The sequence below is a fragment of the Octopus sinensis genome, linkage group LG6 (assembly GCF_006345805.1).
Source record: "Octopus sinensis linkage group LG6, ASM634580v1, whole genome shotgun sequence".
Classification (NCBI taxonomy): domain Eukaryota; kingdom Metazoa; phylum Mollusca; class Cephalopoda; order Octopoda; family Octopodidae; genus Octopus; species Octopus sinensis.
In genome coordinates this window covers 22,723,901-22,746,400 of record NC_043002.1, presented here as the reverse complement: position 1 = coordinate 22,746,400, position 22,500 = coordinate 22,723,901, and the positions used below count along the sequence as shown (strand labels likewise).

Here is a 22,500-nt window from a genome sequence, read left to right as displayed (position 1 = left end):
TTTGTCCAACGTGTCATTTTAAAAATAATAATTTTAAAAGAGAGTTATGAGAAAATGAATTCGGGGAGAAACGAATGATTCAAGTCGCTGAAAATTTGTTCAACTTTTATCAGTACAAACGTAATTTACATTCCTAAAAACGCATCTCTTCACTATTTCATTAAAACATATGTGATGTTCAGAAAGTCATGCGGAAACAAAGTGGTGACCAGGACCACCAACTTGTAGATATACCCTATACTTGATCAATATTGACTTATAATCTAAACAAAAATTACGAGAAGAACAACAACATCGACAAAGACGATAAGAAGTAAATCTCGTATAACGCAGACCAAGATAACCATATAAAAGTAGGATGAGAAAGAAAATTTTCACCGAAAAATCGAAAAATATAACAAACAATAAAAAATAAATAAGAAGAGACTTCTTATCTAAATATATTGATTTTTATTTCTTTTTAAAGAAATAGGTATTTTAAGAATAATGTTATTCTTGTCAATAGAAAGTGCTGTTTGTTCGAAAGTTAAAAAATTTCATTTCAGTCGAATGTTTCAATTCTCCATGTTAAATCTTTACAACGCTGGATATTGTCCGTTCTGGGGGGATCATCAAAGCTCCTCTATTGGCTTTAGTTGTGGATTTATTTATACACATCTCACCCATGCATGCACTAATGTATTCATATATATTATATATATATATATAGATATATATATATATATTATATATATATATATATATATATATAATATATAAACATATATATATTTACATATATATAAGTATATATATATATATATATATATATATATATATTATATATATAATATATATATATATATATATTCTTATATACAAACACACATATATATATTTGTATGTATATATGTATATATATACATATACGTATACATATACATATGCGTCTGTGCATGCCTATGTACGTGTCTGTCTGTTCTCCAATTATATAAACATTTACTTATTGTTCACTTCAGTTTCGATGATTTAACTTGCCTTCCTTAGTCCGTCCAAACAGTACTTACATTGTCTTTTTTTCTTTTTTTTTTTTTCTTTTCTGCCTTTTTTAGTAGATGGTGGCATTGATTCACGAGAACGTGACGCACTTCGCCCCGGTGCCTTTCCTGAATCGTTGGATGACTCATGGCTTTTGGATTATACGGAACATTTCTGGTCTTCATTTCCAGGTTTTCCATCTTTTTTATCTTTTTTATCTTTTTTATCTTTTTTATCTTTTTTATCGTTTTTATCGTTTTTATCGTTTTTCTTTTTGTCTCCGCCTTCATTCTGCTCTTCATCGTCAAAGTCTATACCATGCATTCTCAGTTGTACGTAATACCTGAGCGCTGTAGCACATGTGTCGGTTTTGCTTTTGAATTCGTCACTGCTATACGATGGCAAATGAGGTATAAGGATAACGGAAGCAAAAACTTTTATCATGCCGTCAGGTTTCGGAATTTGCTTGGCGGCCAACAGGTACAAACTAGGAAAAATGAGAGAGAAAAAAAAAAAGACGGGATTGTCACGGCTGCTATGCCTTTGATCACAGGTCTGTTCGATATGGGTTGACTTAGATCTTAACAACAAAAACAATGATGACAAACACAACAATAACAACATCATCATCCCCCTCCTCCTCCTCATCATCATCATCGTCATCATCATCATCATCATCATCATCATCATCATCATCATCATCATCATCATCATCAACACAACAATAACAAATGCGTGGAAGACATACTAAGCTGATATAATTTGGAAAGAGTGTTCGATACGTAAATTATTGACGAATCAAAAGTGCCCGTTTTGATCATCCCAAAATACAATAGAATAAATATATAGGTTTCAGCCAACGCTGTTTGATTAAATTATTTCAGACTATTTAAATGCACTAAAACACACTAAACATTCATGTATATATATATATATATAATATATATATATATATATATATATATATATATATATATATATATATATATATATATACATACATGCATACATGCATACATACATACATACATACATACATACATACATACATACATACATACATACAAAAACACCCTGTTGGTGTTTTGGAAATTCCCATGAAGGAGCCTTGGATCTAGGTTAGAAACCGGCCCTTTTTCTATTGGAAAGAAATCTTGAAATAAAACTGAATAATGACCTACACACACGAGCGCGAACACACACACACACACACACACACACACTTATATGTATATATACACTCACACACGAGGAAAATAATTTTGTATGTAAGCATACACATACCCTGTTTATTTGTGCGTGTGTGAGTAAAAATGAACTATACATATACATTTACTCGCTTGTAGCCAAATGGTTACGGACTTTGCTTCACAACTACGAGATTTCGGGTTCCTTTCTACTGCATGGCATCATAAACAAGTGCCTTTTTTGCCTCGGGTGGATCGACCTACAACTTGTGATTGAAACTAGGTAGATACAAACTGTATAGAAGCCTTTCAAGAGGGCAGATTTGTTATACACTGCACTCAGCTGATTTTTCCTGACAATTATAGTAAGCGTATACGTGCCTGTGAAATGCCGTGCATTTACAAGAGGATTCAATGGGCAGGTCAATTAACTGAATACACAACGTCGAAAACGTGCCGAATTTGAAAGAAAAGAAAAAAGGTCAATAAATACTTGCCATTACATTTTTAATAAGCCAAATATGAACCATTTTGTTGTACAATGCGTCTCTATCTTTCCTTTAACTTGAAAATACCCTTTGCCCAGAATTGAGGTGGTTTCATGGCAAATAATTCACAAGGTATCTTTTTACGTCATCCAAGGAATTGAAATTTTTAAGACTATTCTGCAGTGACCTGAATAAGTGGAAATCCGAAGGAGCACTATCTGGTGAATATGGACTGTCGGGTAACTCATCCAAACCGAGCAGCAGCAATTTTGTCTGGTTCCCAAAGAAACATGCGGTCTTGTATTATCATGTTGGAAAACAACACCCTTCCTGTTAGCCAATTCTGGACGTTTCTCTTGAATTGCTGCTTTTAACTCGTCCAGTTGTGTGCAGTATTTCTCAGAATTATTTGTCTGCTTACTTGGGAGAAGCTCATAGTACAGAATTCCTTTCCAATCCCACCAGACACAAAGCAAGACATTTTTAGGGCTCTTCTCACTCAACTCATGTGGTACCCAAACATCGTAGCGATTTGTGTACCCAAGCTTTACCAGGTGCTCATGAACGACGGATTTTGATAGGTTGAGGCTTTCTGCCAATTCTCGGGTTGCGCAATGTGGATTATTCTCAATTAATGACTTGATTTGGTCATCATCTGTAGTAGATGCTCTGCCTGACAGCTCTTTATCAATAAGGCTACAATCTCAACTCGGAGCCTTGCAAACCACTTCCGTACAGTTCTTTCGGATAAAGAAACATCACCATAAACTGAGCATATTTCTTTGGTTGCTTGTGAGGCATTTTCCCCTTTACGGTTAAAGAAAAGCATCAAGTGCCGAAAACTTTTTTATCTTCCATTTTAAAGGGTTACAGAATTAACACAGGTGATAGGAACATAAATCTTCTTACATGGAGGTGTAGTCAAATCCTATTTTATGGACTCAACCATGTTCGAAAGGTATGCTACTATAAATCGGCACGAACTTTCCGAACAACCCAATGTATATATATATAGCAGAGGTACCTGGCCTTGCTCGGGATTAAAATGGCATAGTTTTTTTATCGTTTTATTTGTTTCAGTCATTTGACTACGACCATGCTGGAGCATCGACTTCACTCGAGCAAATCGACCACAGGACTTATTCTTTGTAAGCCTAGTACTTAATGAAACCCTAGTACATAATGAATCTTTTTTCCGAACTGCTAAGTTATAGGGGACTTAAATACACTAGCATCAGTTATCAGCCGATGCTGGGGAACAAACACAGTCAAACACACACACACACACACACACACACACACACACAGTCACGCACACACACACATCCACACGACCACACGACAGGCTTCTTCCAGTTTCCGTCTACCAAATCCACTCACAAGGCTTTGGTCATCCCGAGGTTATAGTAGAAGACACTTACCCATGGTGCGACGCAGTGAGACTGAACCCGTAACCATGTGGTTGGTAAGCAAGCTACTTACCACACATCCTCCCTTTCACCTATATATATATATATATATATATATATACATATGTGTATATATATATATATGCATATATATATGCATATATATGCATTATATATATATATATGCATATATATTATATATATCATATATATGCATACATACATATATATATACTATAATATATGCATATGTATATATGCATTTATAAATATATATATGGCACAGTTAAAATGGCATAGTTTTTTTTATTGTTTTACTTGTTTCAGTCATGTGACTGCGGCCATGCTGGAGCACCGCCCTTGGTCGAAATAATCGACCATACGGTTTATTCTTTGTAAGATAGTACGTTTTCTATCAGCGACTTTTGTCGAACCGCTTGGTTATAGGAACGTAAAAACAACAACATCGGTTGTCAGGCAATGGCAGGGGTACAAACACACACACACAAATACGCACATGTATACGACAGTCTTCTTTCTACACACATATATATGTATATTTACATATATATACACATATATACATATATCTATACATACATATACATATATACGCATATATATATATGCATATATATACATATACATACGTATATATATATGTGTGTGTATATATATACATATATATATATATATATATATATTGGCCTGCTCGCTTAGCCAGCGGGGTGGCGTCATTTGAAGGCTAAAAAACAATGCGAAGCGCATTGTGACCAGCGATGTGTAGCAACATCTGATAGTCTGGTCGGTCACGGTTATCACGGTGATATATATATATATATATATATATATTATATATATACACACACACATACATATACACTAGCAATGCATCCCAGCGTTGCCCGGATGTTCTGACCTACAGGCACGGATCACAAACTATGTATTGTTTCATCGTATAAAATGGGGTTAATACGATTTTGTCAAGAAATTACGTTTTCAGAATTTTAATTTTCCCCCCATCCTTACCGCAATTTCATAATTTGTAACTTTTTCGATTTTTTTTTTTTTTACTGTTATTTACGTAGAAAAATACAGAAATTATGAATCTGGGAAATACATATATTTTTTATAGTTTAATTTTTCTTAAAGAAACACTCAATGCCCCTTCCCCCACTTCGCTCACCCATCACCTACTCTTTTTCACTTTTGTCTGATGTTTCCCACATGCATAGAATTCTACCGAAATAGCAATCTTAAAAGATACCAGACCACCGCCAGAAAACATGACCTGCTAGAAACAACAGGTAAACAACATTATTTTTGAAGAAACTTCCCTGGTTTCCCAAAAGCTTACAGTGAAAAATTGGGGGTGTGTAGCTTTTTGAAAGTGTTGAGGTGATGGGTAAAATTCTTAAAGATTCATACCCTCTGTTTTTTACTCCATGGATTGCGAAGAAAAATATTTGAAAAAAGTAAAAAAATGAATTTGGTGTGGAGAGGGACAAAATCAAAATATTGAGAATGTATTTTGTGGGTGAAATATTAACGCTCTCTATCCCAAACATAGGAATCCGAAGACGTTTAGGTTAAAAAATAAAGTGAGGGAGAAGAAATGTCACCTTGGACATGCTAAAAAGAAGAGGTAAAGGGGAGGATTTCTGGGAAAACTTCCTTTTAAATTTATATCGAAGATGAGGTTATTAAATACGCCCATCACAAACACTAATTACACAAAAGAAAAAGATAATTTCAATTGCATTTGAGCTTTAAATTTGCGCATGCACACCGCGAAAAATAACGTAATTGGCACAGAAGTTTTACCTAGAGTGTGTGCATGCGTGTGTGTGTGTGTCAAAGGAAGCTATTTTATGGCATTCTTTTGCTAGAAGAAACAAAGTTGTCAACTCGATATATATGGGATCATATAATTGTTCGTTAATTTCCGTAAAATTTAAAAAATTTATATATGCTTTGAAGAGAGAAGAAATTGAAAGAGAGGGTAAAGAGAAAAAGCGACATTTGCTTTGAAGTGAGAAGAGAAAGTAAAAGAGAGGAGAAAGGGGAAAAATGTACGTGTATATCAAATGGAGGTGTGTGTAAGAGAGGGAGAGAAAAAGAGAGAGAGTGAGTGAAGGTGTGTGTTGTGATGTATGAATTTTTTGCATGTGTGTGTAAGCGTCACTCGCTCTCTCTCTCTCTCTCACTCTCTCCATTTCTCTCCCTCACACACACACATCATTCATATACACATATATAAATAGGCCGAGGTAAAGAATACCTACTCCACCCGTTTTCGGTGCAACCCTAGCCCTAAACACCGGGTGTGCGTATTCTTTACCTTCAGACAGAAATACATATGCATACATTTTTGTGTGCGCGCGCGAGAAAGCGATTGTATTTCCTCATAACATAGGGAAATGGATGTCTTTTAATGCAAATTTTTTGGTTGTGGCTTATTTTAATACAATATTTATGCGTACAATTTAATAAATGTTTATCTGGGTCGAATTCTACGCATGCGTGAATCATCGGACGAAAGTGAAACATTAGAAGCAAATTGAAATATTTTCCGAAAATGACCTCACAAATTGTGCAACCCAACGTAGATGCCGAGGTTATTTTAGTTGCAGAAAAGAGTTATTGAGAGAAAGCCATAGTTTATTTGTAGATAGATATAAAGCAACATTGTAATTCTGGTTCAAATTGAAAGCGTAAAACTATTTTTATTTTCTAATGAAACCTGATCGTTATAAGTTTCAATATCAGTGAGTTTTACTGTTGGGTGTGGGGTAAAGTTACATTCATATACTAACACACACACACAGACATACATTAACGCAAACCTCAAATCTATCTCTGTTCTTGCGTGTGTCTGTCTGTGCTTTAGATGTGTGTGTCAGTCGTTGCAAACATGTATGTGTACTAATAGGTACAAACACCGTCACACACATATACTTATCAGTCACTGGCCTAACGTACGTAAGGAACACGCGAACACACTCATATACAAAAATGTGACGTCATCGTCGTTGTGGTGGCGGTGAGGGTAAAAGATGTCACTTACAAAGATGTCGATACATGCATACATACATGCATGCATGCATACATACATACATACATACATGCATACATACATACATACATACATACATACATACATACATATACAAAAGTGTATAAATACATATTGAAAGTAATTGAAATTGAAACCATATAATATGTTTTTCTAACCAGTATTTAATCGCCTTTATTAAATACTGGTTAGAAAAACAGAGAAGTGACTCCCAGCAGATTCACAGTGCCATTTATATTAGACACAGTCAAACTTATTCTAGAAAACAACACATTCTTCTTCAATGGAAAGAATTATATCCAAATTAGAGGCAAGGCGATGGGAACGAGGTTTGCTCCTGTTTACGCCAACTCTGTAATGGGATACTTAGAACAACAATTCTACCAAGAGGTGGAGGTAAACTAAGGCACTGGATTTAGAAAGTATATTGAAAAGGCATGGAAGAGATACCTTGACGACTGCTCCATAATCTGGACAGAATCTCTAAATATTCTGGAAGAGTTCAATATCCTCCTGAACAACCTACACCCATCTCTCCAATTTACAAAGGAGATGAGTAGTACCAAATTACCATTCCTAGATATAATGGTAATTAAAAAGGACACTACCGTCACCACAGATATATACTATAAACACACAGACACACATCAATACCTGAATTTTAAGTCGTGCCATCCACCACATACAAAACGCAACATCCCATACTGCCTAGCCAGAAGAATTTGTACCATTGTAGAAGATGCAAATATCAGGAAGAAACGCCTAACAGAACTAAGAGAATTTTTGCTCAAACAAAAATACCCATCTCTACTTATAGAAAATGGCATACAGCGGGCTATAAAAATACCCATACAATAACTTAGGACAACCCAAGAAAGAGGAAAACAAGAACAAGTCATACCATTCATAGTGACACACAACCCATGTCACCAGAATATCTTCAACATTGCCAAAGCAAACCTACCAATCATTGCTCAAAGTAATGAATTAAAAGATATAATCACGGATCGAGCTATGGTTCTTAGTAAAAGACAGCCTAAAAACTTGAAAAAATTACTAACAAAGGCAAAATTTGACCTTAGCAACAAAGACCAAACATTCACTGTATCTAAATGCAATGATAGCCGATGTGGCACATGCCAATTCATACATACCGGCCAATATATAAACACAAAAACCGGGAAAATATTCACAAACGCGAATATGAACTGCAAAAGCAGAAATTTAATTTACTGCATCAAATGCCCAAATTGTGAAGAAATATATGTAGGTCAGACGGGAAATGCACTATCAGAACGCTCACGTGTACACCGACAACAGATTAGAGACCCAGAGGTCCGTCAGATACCTCTGAGTAACCACCTGGCAACATGTGGTCGGAAAATATATATAATATTTCCATTCTACAAATTACACAGCCCAAGTGAAATCAAGAGGAAAATCAGAGAAAAGAATTTTATTGATAAATTCGAACCCAAGCTAAATAAGCAATAATAATAATACTTAGAGGTACTACTTCTACTGCTACGACCATGACCACTAACAACAACAACAATACTAAAGGTGATCAAGGTGAAGATAGCAGGAAAATTATCTTATTTAGGGTTAAAAGTTCTATTGCCACCACCATCACCACTAGCAACAATAATTAAGGTGCTGACAATGATGATGATGACAATTGAAATATAAAAATATAAAAATCTCTGACAAAGGCTATTTACAACATATCTAAAAATAGCACAATTGCTGCCTCGCCTAGGGTTAAGATACAGGACTCTTGACATGTCCATCAAAGCGTGACGCCCAAACCAACCAGTCAACTTAAGTAATTGAGTGATGCTACACACTGATTGGTCAGAATGCAGTTTGCAAAACCTAGCAATCTGGAGCCCACACAGGTGTATTTAAGGTACAGATTTAACCAACTCGCTACAGTCAAAAATTGCGAAGCATAACTGTCACCACTACTACATGAACCTGAAGATTGCATAATTTAATACATGAAAGTACTAGTTCAATCAGAATGAACATTTAACATTCTACTATTTTATTTTATTCTATTATATTATACTATCTTATATTACATCATGATTAGATTGTAAATAAAACGTGAAAATCAGACAAGGCTGGAATTCCTTTTATTAATATATTCTTCTATACACAATCACACACACCCGTATATATATATATATATATAATATATAATATATATATATATATATAATATATATATATATATATATTTGCATGTGTGTGTGTGTGTGAGCGAAGATGGCATCATACGGAAGCTACAATAATGCGAGGAGGTGCAATGTACCCAGCGGTGCAGAACGACATCCGTTTTGTAGTTGATACTATGATTTCCCCGTTGGCATGTAGCTGATATTAAATAAAGGGATAAATACTTATGCTATGCAAATTAGTAGCTCCAGTTTTTTGAAGCTACAAAATTTGTTTGAGTATATAAACCGATTGGTTGTTTATTTCTTTTGGATTGGTCAAATGATGAAACCACATCTGACGAGAAGCCAATAAGGTCCGAAAATCTAATAAGGCCGTTCAGTTTGTTTGTTTGCCTTTTTTCAATTATATATCTCATTAAATTGCGTTATTTCGATCGAGATAGCATAACTATCAATCAATGTTTATAACTCCACGTGAATGCTTGTATATCCAAATTGAATAATAATCTTTAGTGTGTATATCCGAAAAGAGAATTAAAAAGATGTGTTTAAATATTTTTATTACATCAAGAACTATATAACCTTAAACGTGTTTTGCTGGCGGATACTTATACATTATGCGATAATCGTTACTTAAACACCAGATCTTTAGAGGAATATATATATAACATATCAACATAAGTTGGTTGGCAGTATAAAGACTTAAATTCTTATAAAAACATTCTTATCGCATTTAAGACGGGAAGGACTAATATTTTTATGTTATTTATGAAATAAAAGGAAAAGTATAAATAACGTATTGCTCATGTCTAAGAGGAAAAGATCAACTAAATTTCCATATATATATAAAGTACATATATATTTATATATATAGGTAACATGTTTATTGTGTATATTTGCATATATCGGTTTCAAATTATGGCACAAGGCCAGCAACTTCTGTGGAAGGGGTAATTCCATTACATTGTCTCCCCCCTCCATTACTCAACTGGTACTTAATTTATCGACCCCGAAAGGATGAAAGGCAAAGTCGACCTCGGCGGAATTTGAACTCAGAATGTAAGGACAGACGAAATACCTATTTCTTTACTACCCACAAGAAGCCAAACACAGAGGGGACACACAAGGGCAGACAAACGGATTAAGTCGATTATATCGACCCCAGTGCGTAACTGGTACTTAATTTATCGACCCCGAATGGATGAAATGCAAAGTCGACCTCGGCGGAATTTGAACTCAGAACGTAACGGCAGACGAAATACCGCTAAGCATTTTGCCCGGCTTGCTAACGATTTTGCCTGTTCGCTGTCTGCCCAGTAGGTAATAATAATAAGAATCCCATCCATAATAATAATAATAATAATAATAATAATAATAATAATAATAATAATAATGATAATAATAATAATAATAATAATAATAATAATATGAATCTCATCCATTTTAGGGCCAACGAAATTAGTAGGGTAAATTTGAGATTTTGTGTTTTTTTGTTTGTGTTGTTCTTGTTATACTTATTCATTTAGTATTCTATACTAACATTATATAGCAACATTAGGTGTTAAAAAGAAAGAGAATTTAACAATGTATATATTAAAAATACTGTATTATTTAGAGTTTTGAGGCAAGTGCCTATCTAATATATTAAAGAAAACTTTAAGTATATTTTTGTCTTAACGTATTTTGCATAAGATGTGGTAAACCATGTTACGTTCCTTATTCGGTTTATTATTATATACCTCCGTCTTAGCGAAGACGGAGGTATTGTTTACAGTCATATTTGTTTGTTTGTTTGTGCACGGAACCCTCGGCCATTGAATCATTCTTGCTTCTGCTGAATATTTGTACACACACATACATACATACCTACATACATAGATACATATAATATATATATATATATGTGAGGGCGCGTGGCTTAGTGGTTAGGGCATTCGGCTCATGATCGTAAGGTTGTGAGTTCGATTCCCGGCGACGCGTTGTGTCCTTGAGCAAGACACTTTATTTCACGTTGCTCCAGTCCACTAAGCTGGCAAAAATGAGTTGTACTTGTTATTTCAAAGGGTCAGCCTTGTCACTTCTGTGTCACGCTGATTATCCCCGAGAACTACGTTAAGGGTACACGTGTCTGTGGAATGCTCAGCCATTTGCACGTTAATTTCACGAGCAAGCTGTTCCGTTGATCGTATCAGCTGGGACCCTCGTCGTCGTAACCGGCAGAGTCTTATATATATATATATATATATGCATGCACGTGTATGTATGTATATATATATATTATTAATACTTTATATATATAGATATAAAGAAAAGACAAGGTAGAAAATGCTAAAATCATTTTATCATGAAAAACATTTTAGCACCGGTTTCGGTCTTTGTGACTTTTTCAACTTAGCGTAAAGCATGAAAAACAATTAAATTGTGGGAAAATTAAATGAAATGTTTTTTTTTTAATATTTACATAGTTTTCAAATGCAAGTGACACTTTCCTTTTTTTCTGTCTGTCTCTCGCTCTTTTTTACTCTTGTGGGGGCTGGGTAGCAGGTAGTAGGTAATAGTATTCCTAAAATAATATTTTGTTATGACTACAACAGGTCACTTTTAGGTCACTTGACCATTTAAGAGGATTCCACCAACATCCTACTACTGTCATACCACTCCCGCATTTTTATTATTCTTTCTCTTCTTTTCTTACTACACCTTCTTCTTCTTCTTCCTCTTCTTCTTCTCCTTCTTCTTCCTCTTCTTCCTCTTCTTCTTCTTCTTCACCGTCACCGCCTCCTTCCTCAGCTACTACTGCTGCTTAAACAATCAAGACCAAGAACTCATATCAAATATTCTTTTAGGACTGCTACTACCTACGACCTGCTACCAAGCCCTCACAAGAGTAAAAAAGAGAGATTGACAGACAGAAAAAAGGAAAATTTCCCTTGCATTTGAAAACTAAGGATATATTTTAAAAGAACATTTCATTCAAATTTTCCACAATTTAATTGTTTTTCATGCTAATTTGAAAAAGTCGCAAAGACCGAAAGCGGTGCTAAAATGTTAGCATTTTCTACCTTGTCTTATTTTCCGTATGCATATCAAGGTTTCTTTTCAACCTTCTTCATATACATACATACATATATACTTTATTAAAAAGCAGCAAAAATATCACAATAACTGTTACTCAGAGTTTCACGTGCCCGTTCGTCGGACAGTTTTGTTTAAAATGACCATTTTAAATAAAACTATCCGACGAACGTGAACGTGAAACTCTGAGTAACAGTTTTTGTGATATTTTTGCTGCTTTTCAATAAAGCATATTACTCTATCTCTGGTATTCGAGTACTATTTTTTCCACCTTGTTTCGTATTTATGTGCTTAATCTGGTGCGGGGTACTTAGGTCTGCTCAGGACTTAGTGCTTGTTTTTTCCATGGGTATGAGTAAGTATTTCATTTATGTCTTACGTATTTATCGCTGACGAGGAGAAAATTCTTATGAATTAACTCTGAAATTGGGACCAATACGGTAATAACGGATTTTTTAGAAACTTCTATCGGCTTGTTTCGAGACGCATTAATTATACTGGTTATTGACAATTTTGTCTTTTTTCGGCATATTTGTCATTAGAATTTTTCTTTTGCCCTTATTTTATAAGTTATATATATATATATATATATATCTTACTCGCAACCATCCTGGATCCGATCCTTCCCTTGCTCCAGAGCCCTGTTCGTTCATCCCTGGCATCACCACTCACTGGAACAAATGAGCTCACCCTCCACATCCGAGTCTCCTTCTGCACCACGACTAATCTAGAATATTGCATTCAATGTATCTTTTGTAACTGTCTATATGCCGACCGATCTACCGAACACCTATGAGACACCAGTCTGTAGAAAAGGATTGCTGTTGCCGGTCATTTTTGCTCCACATGATAGCTCACTATCTTCAGCTTGGCCTTACATCAAGACTTCGCCTTGAACAGGGCTACATCTCTTTCCAAACCCTAACTCCGTTTGGAATAAACACGACGCCGTCACTTCTTTCAGTAACATCTTACACCTTTTTCAAAAAAAAAAAAAAATTTAATTCATCTTCCACACACTTCTACATGACCACATAAATACCTTACCCCCATACATGAATACCTACCACACCACACACACACATACACTTACATACACACACGTTTTTACATCCTGACATGTAAAAAAAATCCATTTACACACGCACACACACGCACGCATATATATATATACAGACAGACACAAATATACACATACAAACACACGCACACATACATACACACATACATATTCACACTCATACACACACTCTCGCATACACTCATACGCACATTCATACACGCGCTCACACGCCCTGCAACACCAACGCACACACACACACATACACACACACACACACTTGTCACCTGACCTCTTACACGCACACTCTCACACCCTCATGCGTACACATAGAAATACATACGTATACACAGCAACACTCACGCACACACTCGTCACCTCGCCTCTCACCACTAAAGCGAACGGCGGCTGACAACCAGTTCGAAACCACTCCTTTACGCATACATCACTCACATAAGCACAAACACATACACAGATACTATCACACACACACACACAGATACACGCCTACGCGCACGCTGGCCATTTCCACCATCTATCTTAAAAACCACTTTCACTATCTCTCTCCACTTCCGGTCATTTCAACCATATAACCACCCTCGTTCTTGGACATTTTTTTCCTTCTCCGGACCTTTCCTTTCCCCTCTTTCTGACGAAGGGTCATATTCGAAACGTTACACACCTACTCCCTTTCCCATCTTATACTGAGCGTCACAGGCTAATACATTCTATGTGCACGTCCTTTTGACTTTTGTTGGTTTGTTATTTATTATTTTTGATTATTAATTTTCAATTTGCCTATCATTGCATGTTCACGCGTATTTCCAACGATGATTTGGGAGTATCTAACTCTTGGATTTTCGTAAAACGGATTACCCTCTTGGTTTATGCTACTCTTTGAATTCCCTCGGAGTACGTCGTCTTTGTACCTTTGATTGTATGTATACATATAACACTATAAGATGTAAAGCAGTTAATATTATAGTGGGGTAGGCCGAGTGCATAAGAATCTTTAAAGACTCGCTCGTGCCAGGGGACATCCTGAACTCCAGGACAGAGATTTTCGGAACATGCCCGCATTTTAGAAAATTCCTGCTGACCTTTTGGAATCCGCTTGGCAGCACAGCAGCCGGAAACCAATAGCCAAGGCCGAAGGGAGACAATCGTTTACCTTCGTGGTACTTTGGTAACCGCATTATGGCAGCGCGGCCGAAGATCGATGGACAAGGGCAAAGGAACATATAATCATCTAGTGTTTTACGCTTTAACATGAGGTTTTTCTCCCTCCATATTTTAAAGAAGTCTCAGGCCAGCAGTGTTTGGAGTCTGAAGATACGCCGTAAGGCTAAAGTCCTTATGAGCGAGAAACCCAGAGTAACCTCATAAACCGGCCTACCTCACAATGATATATGGTTACATATATATATATATATATATGTGTGTGTGTGTGTGTGTGTGTGTGTGTGGTGTGTGTGTGTGTGTGTGTGTGCGTGCGTGTATGTGTGTGTGTGTGTGTGTGACAGATTTTTTACATCCATAATTTTATACACACCTATTTACAGATTCTGTTAAATAAAAATAATGGATGCGAAAAATCTCCGTTCTCCTTATCATTATTAACGCTATTACTTACTCTACGTAATTATGCAGTCCTTAACAGGACACTCGGATTTACCTCGCGAGAATAGTTACTCGAGCCTTGCAACTTATTGTTTAACTGGAGTATCACAAAAGGACCTTTGTAGTTAGCCGGATTCTAAGACCGAATTAAGAGGAAACACGGTAACCGCCAGGATTATATATCCCTTTAAGCAAACGTTGCACACACACACACGCACACACACACACACACACATATATATATATATGCACAATTGCTGACATATTTGGGCGCAGATAGTCAGGATTCGGATGGATAGTGTTGCACTGTAGTTTGGGTGTATGATTTCTGGTGTTATTGCATTTGCCTTGTGCGTGGAATTTGAGGGCCGCTATTTGTTGACACATGCGTGCTGTATGTGTGTATGTATGTATACATATGTATGTATGCATATGGATGTGGATGGGTGGATTGATAAATTTATGTGTATATGCATGAATGTGTGTGTTTTGTGTATGTTTGTTTGTTTGTGTGTGTGTGTGTGTTTGTGTGTTTGTGTGGATGTTCAGTTGCTGGTTGTAAATGGTACTTGACCCTTTACGATTATGTTTAACATAGTGGTTCCGTATGAAAACAAAATGATCGGTAAAAGAAATTCTACAAAATATAAGTGCTTGGGTCAAAAAAAATCGATTAAGTAACCTTTGAAGGTGGTACCCAACATGGCTGCAGTCCATCGCTCAAAAACCAGTAAAATAGTAAACGAGTATTTGTGTATTGAATAGAGTGGTGAGAGATGGAGATAACGGATGAGTATAGAGGGAGATATAAGTGGTATGATCAATAGGTATCTGCGCTGCTGCCTTAGTAATAATGCTAAAGCACGCAGATGGAAGCCGCTTGGCACAGATTGACCTTGAACTCTGCTGTGCATGTACACTATGTTTCAACGCTCTATCTCACTTTCGCTGTTTACAGCAGTGTTTGGAAGGAAGGTGTGTAGTGTGTGATCGTCGTATTGCCCATGAAAGAGAAAGTTGAGCAGAGAATCTGCATCAATTTTTGCCAAAAGCTTGGCGATACCTGTTCAGAGGCCTATGCAAAGTTTTCAAAAAGTTTTCATCATTCTGAACACAATCAAGGAGATCTTGTGCAACTAAAACCTGAGTGTCTTTTTGGGCAGGTGAAAGCGGTTTTTGCAGAAACTTGACAGACACGTGTCTCATACCCAAATCTTCATTGATAATGGACTGAACTGAACCGTAACTAATCTGTACATCCTCTGATAACTCACGGATGGTGACTCAACGATTTTCCCTCACAGCTGCATACACATCTGCAATGTCTTTCTTAGATCTGCTGGTTGCGGGTCTCCCAGAACGTCGTCAATATCAACATTTTTGCGGCCATCTTGGAAACGTTTGAACCACTTGTACATTTGTATGTGACTCATACACTTCTCTCCATATACTTTCTGCAACTTTGCCGAGCAGATATCGCTATGACAACTTTCTCTGTCATGGTCAATGCGACGATCACACGCTACACACCTTCCTTCAAATCACTGCTGTAAATAGCAGAAGTGGGCTAGAATGTTAAAACTTAGTGCGCCTGCTCAACAAAGTTCAAGGTCAGTTTTTGCCGAGCGGCGTTACTGTGCCTGATTTAGCTTTGTCACTATGGCAACAGTCCGGATACTTATTGATCAGACCTCGTATTGCATGTTTGTGCGAAAGACAGAGAGAAAAAGAGAATACTCACGTTGCTAAATGTTGAATCAAGTGATACAGAAGGTCTCGTTCTGGCTTCTGGATTGTGTTAAATAGTCTGATGGCCGAAGTACACTTTGTGGATTCCGGTTCATCTGGAGCACCGAAAAGATAAATATATCAAGCAAGGTAGGTAATATTTGTTTAGATAAAAATCTGGAGTGTTTATGTGGATATAAATTTTTCTTCAGCGCCATCTAGTTCTTTGCTCCATACTACTGTGCGATGAACGGTCGAGCAAATGAACCTACTCCGAGACTGAAATTTTGTCGGCAGAAACAGTGTGGAAGCTGCACGTGTTCACAGAGAGAGAGAGAGAGAGAGAGAGAGACACACACACACACACACACACACACCACACACACACACATATATATATATATAATATATATATATATATATATATATATAAAGCATAAAGAATCTCGTTCAGTCATGAATAGCCATGGGATTGTACCTAGGACGTTCCCCTCCGAGGCACAAGTCCGGTCAAGGTTATTTGTGGAAGACCGGCAGTTGCCCATGTATACCAGTCCCTGCTCACTACACCACCGATATTGCCCCAGGGAAATGCAAAGGCCGATACAGCTTGGCACCTGTGACGTCGCAACTCATTTCTACAGCTGAATGAACTGGAGCAATGTGAAATATAGTGTCTTGCTCAAGAACACAATACACAGCACGTTCCGGGATTCGAAATCACTACCTATTGATTTTGAGCCCGATGCTCAAACCACTGACCCATGCGCCTTCATCATAGACGTATACATACAAATTAATACATATATTCACAAATAAATATATGTTTACATATCGATTTAGATATACATGTATAAACAAATACATAAATAACATACATGAATATATTACATCTATCTATCTATCTATCTATCTATCTATCTATCTATCTATCTATCTATCTATCTATCTATCTATCTGTGTCTGTTTCTCTCTTTCTCTCTCTCTTCTCTCTCTCTCTCTCTCTCTCTCTCTATCTATCTATCTCTTATCATCTATCTATCTATCTATCTATCTATCATCTATCTATATATTATATATATATATATATATATATATATATATATATATATATATATATATATATATATATATATAGGGAGAATTCACAAAAAAAAGACGAAGACAGGTGGTGTGTGCAAACAACAAAGAGGTGTATTAGTTTAACGCTCGGGACGTGAAAAAGTCTTTAACGTTTTGAGTCTACGCTCTTCCACAGAAAGGAACACAAAAAGAAACAAGGAAAGAAAAGAAAGGATGTGTAGTGGCTAGCGATCTATCATGCCGAATGCCGGGTTAAGGGGTCACACAAAAGAGCTAGGAAGAAGGGGAGATAATAAAGTAGTGGTCATCTAAAACGAAGGTGCCCGTGCGTATGTATAAGAGAGCATGTATGTGCGTGTGGAAGAGGGCTGGTGACCTTCACGTGTGCGTGTGCGTGTGCGTATGTGTAGGTGTGTGGATGTGGGGCTGGGAAGTGGTCAGTGCTAGTGTGTGCGTGGTGGTGTGATGTGTTGTGGTGTTGTGTGGTATGGTGGTGTATGGTGTAGTGGTGAGGTGGTGTGATTGTGTAGGATGTGGGGAAGCGAGAGTGGGGTAAGCAAGGTTGTGGGTTGGGCTGAAGGTGGGGGGTAGAGGTGAGGTATGTAAGTAGGCTGAGGGTGGAGGTAGAGGTGGAGTATGTAGGAATGGGTGGGCGTGGAATGGGATGGATAGGGAAGGTGGGTTGGATTGTGTGGGGATGGGGTTACGAGGGAGGGTTTTCGATAAAGGGAGTAGGGGAAGGGAGAAGGAGGGTAGGAATGAAAGAGAGGAGAGTAGGAGGGAAGAGAAGTAGGAGTCGGAGAAAGAGAAGAGAGGTGGTAGGAGGAAGTAGGTGTTAGAGGGAGAGAGGAGAGGGGAGGAGAGTTGAGTCCACGTGGCGCAATGGAGCAAAGAGAGAAGATTAATTCCTGTTCACGGCGCAAACTGGCCTCTGTGCAAGGAAAATCCGAACACAGACAGGTGTTGCAAAGAGTGACCGGTAGAGCGGAAATGGCGCGAGACCGGGGTGTCATTGCTGAGTCGGATGTCCCGGAGGTGTTCCTGCGAACCGGTCTGCCAAGCGGCGTCCCATTTGCCGATGTATAGAGAAGGGCAGAGAGAGCAGGAGATGCAGTAGATGACATTGGTAGAAGTGCAGGTGAACGAGTCGGTGATATGATAGGGTCGATGATGGGTGACGGTGAGGAGGGTGAAATTGGAGAGGTAAGGGCAAGTGCGGTAGTGTGGCAGGAGTAGGGTAACGAGCCGGGTTGGGAGATTGGGTTAGGGAAGAAGCTGTGGACCAAGAGGTCTTGTAGGTTGTGGGCTCATTTAAAGGAGAGGAGGGGTCGGTTAGGGAAGATGTGCGAAGAGGAGGAGTCGGACTGGAGTCACCGGAAGGTTCGGAGAATGGTGCGTTGGAGAGGTAGGATGGTGGGGTGGTACGTGAAGGGAAACGGGAAACAGGAGACGGGAGGCGGCGGGGCGGGGCGGGTGCGGAGGGAGACAGCAGATGCACGGTCCACGGAAGTGCTCTGGCAAGGGCGGTGTGGATAGTGGTGAAGGTATATCTGCGTAGGATGAAGTGGCGAGCCATGAGTTGAGACTGAGTCTTAAAGTCATGGTCGTCAGTGCAGAGCCTGCGTAGACGGAGGAATTAGGTATAGGGGAAGAAAATCTTGGTGTGTTTAGGGTGAGAGGAGGAGAAATAGAGGTATGAGTGTGAGTCTGTGTGTTTGTAGTGGATGGAGGTGGTGAGAGTGGAGTGATGAATGTTGACCGAAATGTCAAGAAAGGAGACAGAGGTGGCAGAGATAGTGCAGAAGAGGAGTGCAGGATGGAAAAATTTGACAAAAGAGGGGAAGGAGTCTAGATGTTCACGGGAGAGTGAGGTCACACCGATACAGTCGTAAATATAACGGCCGTATAGTTCGGGAGTGGGACTAGTATATGTGTGCGTGTGTGTATGCAAATATGTGTTGTGTTGTGTTGTGTCTGTGTGGTTACCCTAGTGATTGCAACGATAGTAAGGGAGATAATCATTTCTTTATAATGTGAGATAAGATTAAGAACTTGAACTTGAAATTAATGAATCGTGTCCCATTTTTATTATTTCTTTATATCTCTATATATTATATATATATAAATATATATATATACATGTATATCAGCATACATAACTACAAAACAATAGATATACTTACAAAGGAGGCAGTTAAACATGTCTGGTTGTGTCAGTAGAGGTGAGGGAAGATGACTGAGATAGTATAAAAGTAGATCTCCTAGATCACATGGCGTTAGTTTTGGCGAGTGAATCAACATTGACCCAGTAAGTATACCTGTAAAAAGTGACAAATGAGAGTAATTACGATGTCACTCCTCCTACATACATACATGCATGCATATATATATATATATATATATATAATATATATATATATATATTATATATATATATATATATATATATATATATATATATATATACATACTATATATATATATATATCACACACATATATACTCTTATATTACACACGCTCATACACGCACACACAGATATATATATGCGGGTAAAATATACAGGACATATACTTAACTGCATAAAATTACGTTACTTTTCTATGGAAACACCAAGAATTTATTTCAAAATGTGGTAGAACCGCCTTTGGCAGTAATTACAGCTTGAATTCAATGAAGTATGGACTCGTACAAAGTTTGAATTGTTTCTAAAGGAATTTTTATCCATTCTTCAGCTAAAACAGTCTCCAGTTCTTGTAGTGATGATGGTGGAGGATATCGACTCCATACTTGTTTTTCTAAAATGCACCATAAATGTTCAATAATATTGATATCTGGGGACTGTGGTGGTTAGATAAGGTGTTCAACTTCACAAGAATGTTTCTCATATTATTGAGTAACAACTTTACCTTTGTGAATTGGTGCATTGTCATCCTGAAAGATTGCGTTTCCCTCCGGAAATAGTTCCGCAACCATAGGATGAATTTGATCAAATAAAATGTTTAAATAGTCGTGACTATTAATTCTTCCATGAAGGAAAATCATTGGGCTAGCGAATTTAACACTACCCACCAGATCATTACAGATCCTCCTCCATGTTTACCAATTGGAAGAACACAGTCTAGGTCAAATGCTTCTTTAGGCTGTCACCACACGTATACTCGGCCCGTGGTCGGAAATAAGGTAAAGTATGATTCGTCCAAGAAAATAATATTCTTCCACTGTTCTAGGGACAGATTCTGTAGGTTTTTATTCCACTCTAAACGCTTTGCAACGTTTGTTTTGAAAGTAGTAGTTTTCTGATTGCAGCCCTCCCATGAAATCCGGCGAACGGTTTTTGCCGAAACTGGGTTCTCGAGGTGGTCATTAAACTCTTCAATAATTTTGGGAGCTGTACTTTTGTGATTCTTTCTAACATATCGTGTAAGAGTCCGACGGTCCCTATCTGAAAGTTTTGGTTTTCTTCCGGAGTTTTGTTTCGACATGGAAGTTTTTCCCTCTTTCTCAAAGGCTGTCATTACTCTCGAGACAGTACTTCTTGATACACCAAACATTTCGGCTGTTTTCGTTACGCTTGCACCTGCCATACAAGCACCAGCAATTTGACCTCTTTGAAAGTCTGATAGATCTGTCATTTTAATGAATTGTAATTACCTTTTTCTGATGATAAAACAGAAATTTCAGCAAAACATATTAAGCAACACTAATAGTAAATCAAAAACATAAAAATAAACAAGCTTTTGGCGGTTTTATAGATATTTCAAAATTATGCTATGATACTGGGTGTTTCCATTATTTTGTCCAACTCATGTATATATATAATATTGTATGTATAAATATTAATTAATAAGGGTGAGAGAATTTAGATACTAATTTAATAGTATATTTCTTCAACAAGTGGCCTAGTGCTACGAGAAACCTGGATTATTATAATATTTTATAACATATTATAATATTTTTACAAAATAAATATAAGAGAGTGTCGAGCAATATATGACCACTCTCTTATATTTATATTTATGTTATATATATATATATATATATTATATATATATATTAAAATAATATATTATATATATACATTATATATATATAATATATACACATATGTATGTATACACACATACACGCACACACACACACACACACACACACACACACACACACACACACACACACACACACACACACACAACACACACATATATATATATATATATATATATATACAACTGAGATTCATTTGAATTAGGTACTTATGTTGAAGCACTAAGTCAGTCAGGTATTATCTGCACAGCTCGAAATAAGGTGAATAAAATCAAACTAAGCAACAGGATATCAAGTAGTGATGCAGTACGACCGTTTCAAGCGACTACATTAGCGACGACATGAATTTCTTCCATCTTCTTGCTCTGTGAAAATATTTGAGAATAATTATATTAATGTATCCTGCTGGTTAAAATTCTATTTATTTATTTGTGCAGCTGAAGATGGCACTGCATTTAAATTGATGTAATGATTCCATTGTTCAATTAAATGGAGTTGCTCGAAATAGTCGTACTGCATCACTACTT

General features: G+C 37.0%; 1 protein-coding gene across 1 annotated transcript in view; it reads right to left on the bottom strand.

Annotated features, from left to right (window-relative positions):
• LOC115212910 overlaps window positions 1-22,500 on the bottom strand; it is a 90,985-nt gene that overhangs the window by 16,820 nt on the left and 51,665 nt on the right. The window contains exons 22-23 of the mRNA XM_036503478.1: window positions 20,110-20,244; window positions 16,857-16,959 (exon numbers count right to left, since the gene is read on the bottom strand). Coding sequence (XP_036359371.1) covers window positions 16,857-16,959; window positions 20,110-20,244 — 238 coding nt within the window. The remainder of the gene's footprint in view (window positions 1-16,856; window positions 16,960-20,109; window positions 20,245-22,500) is intronic.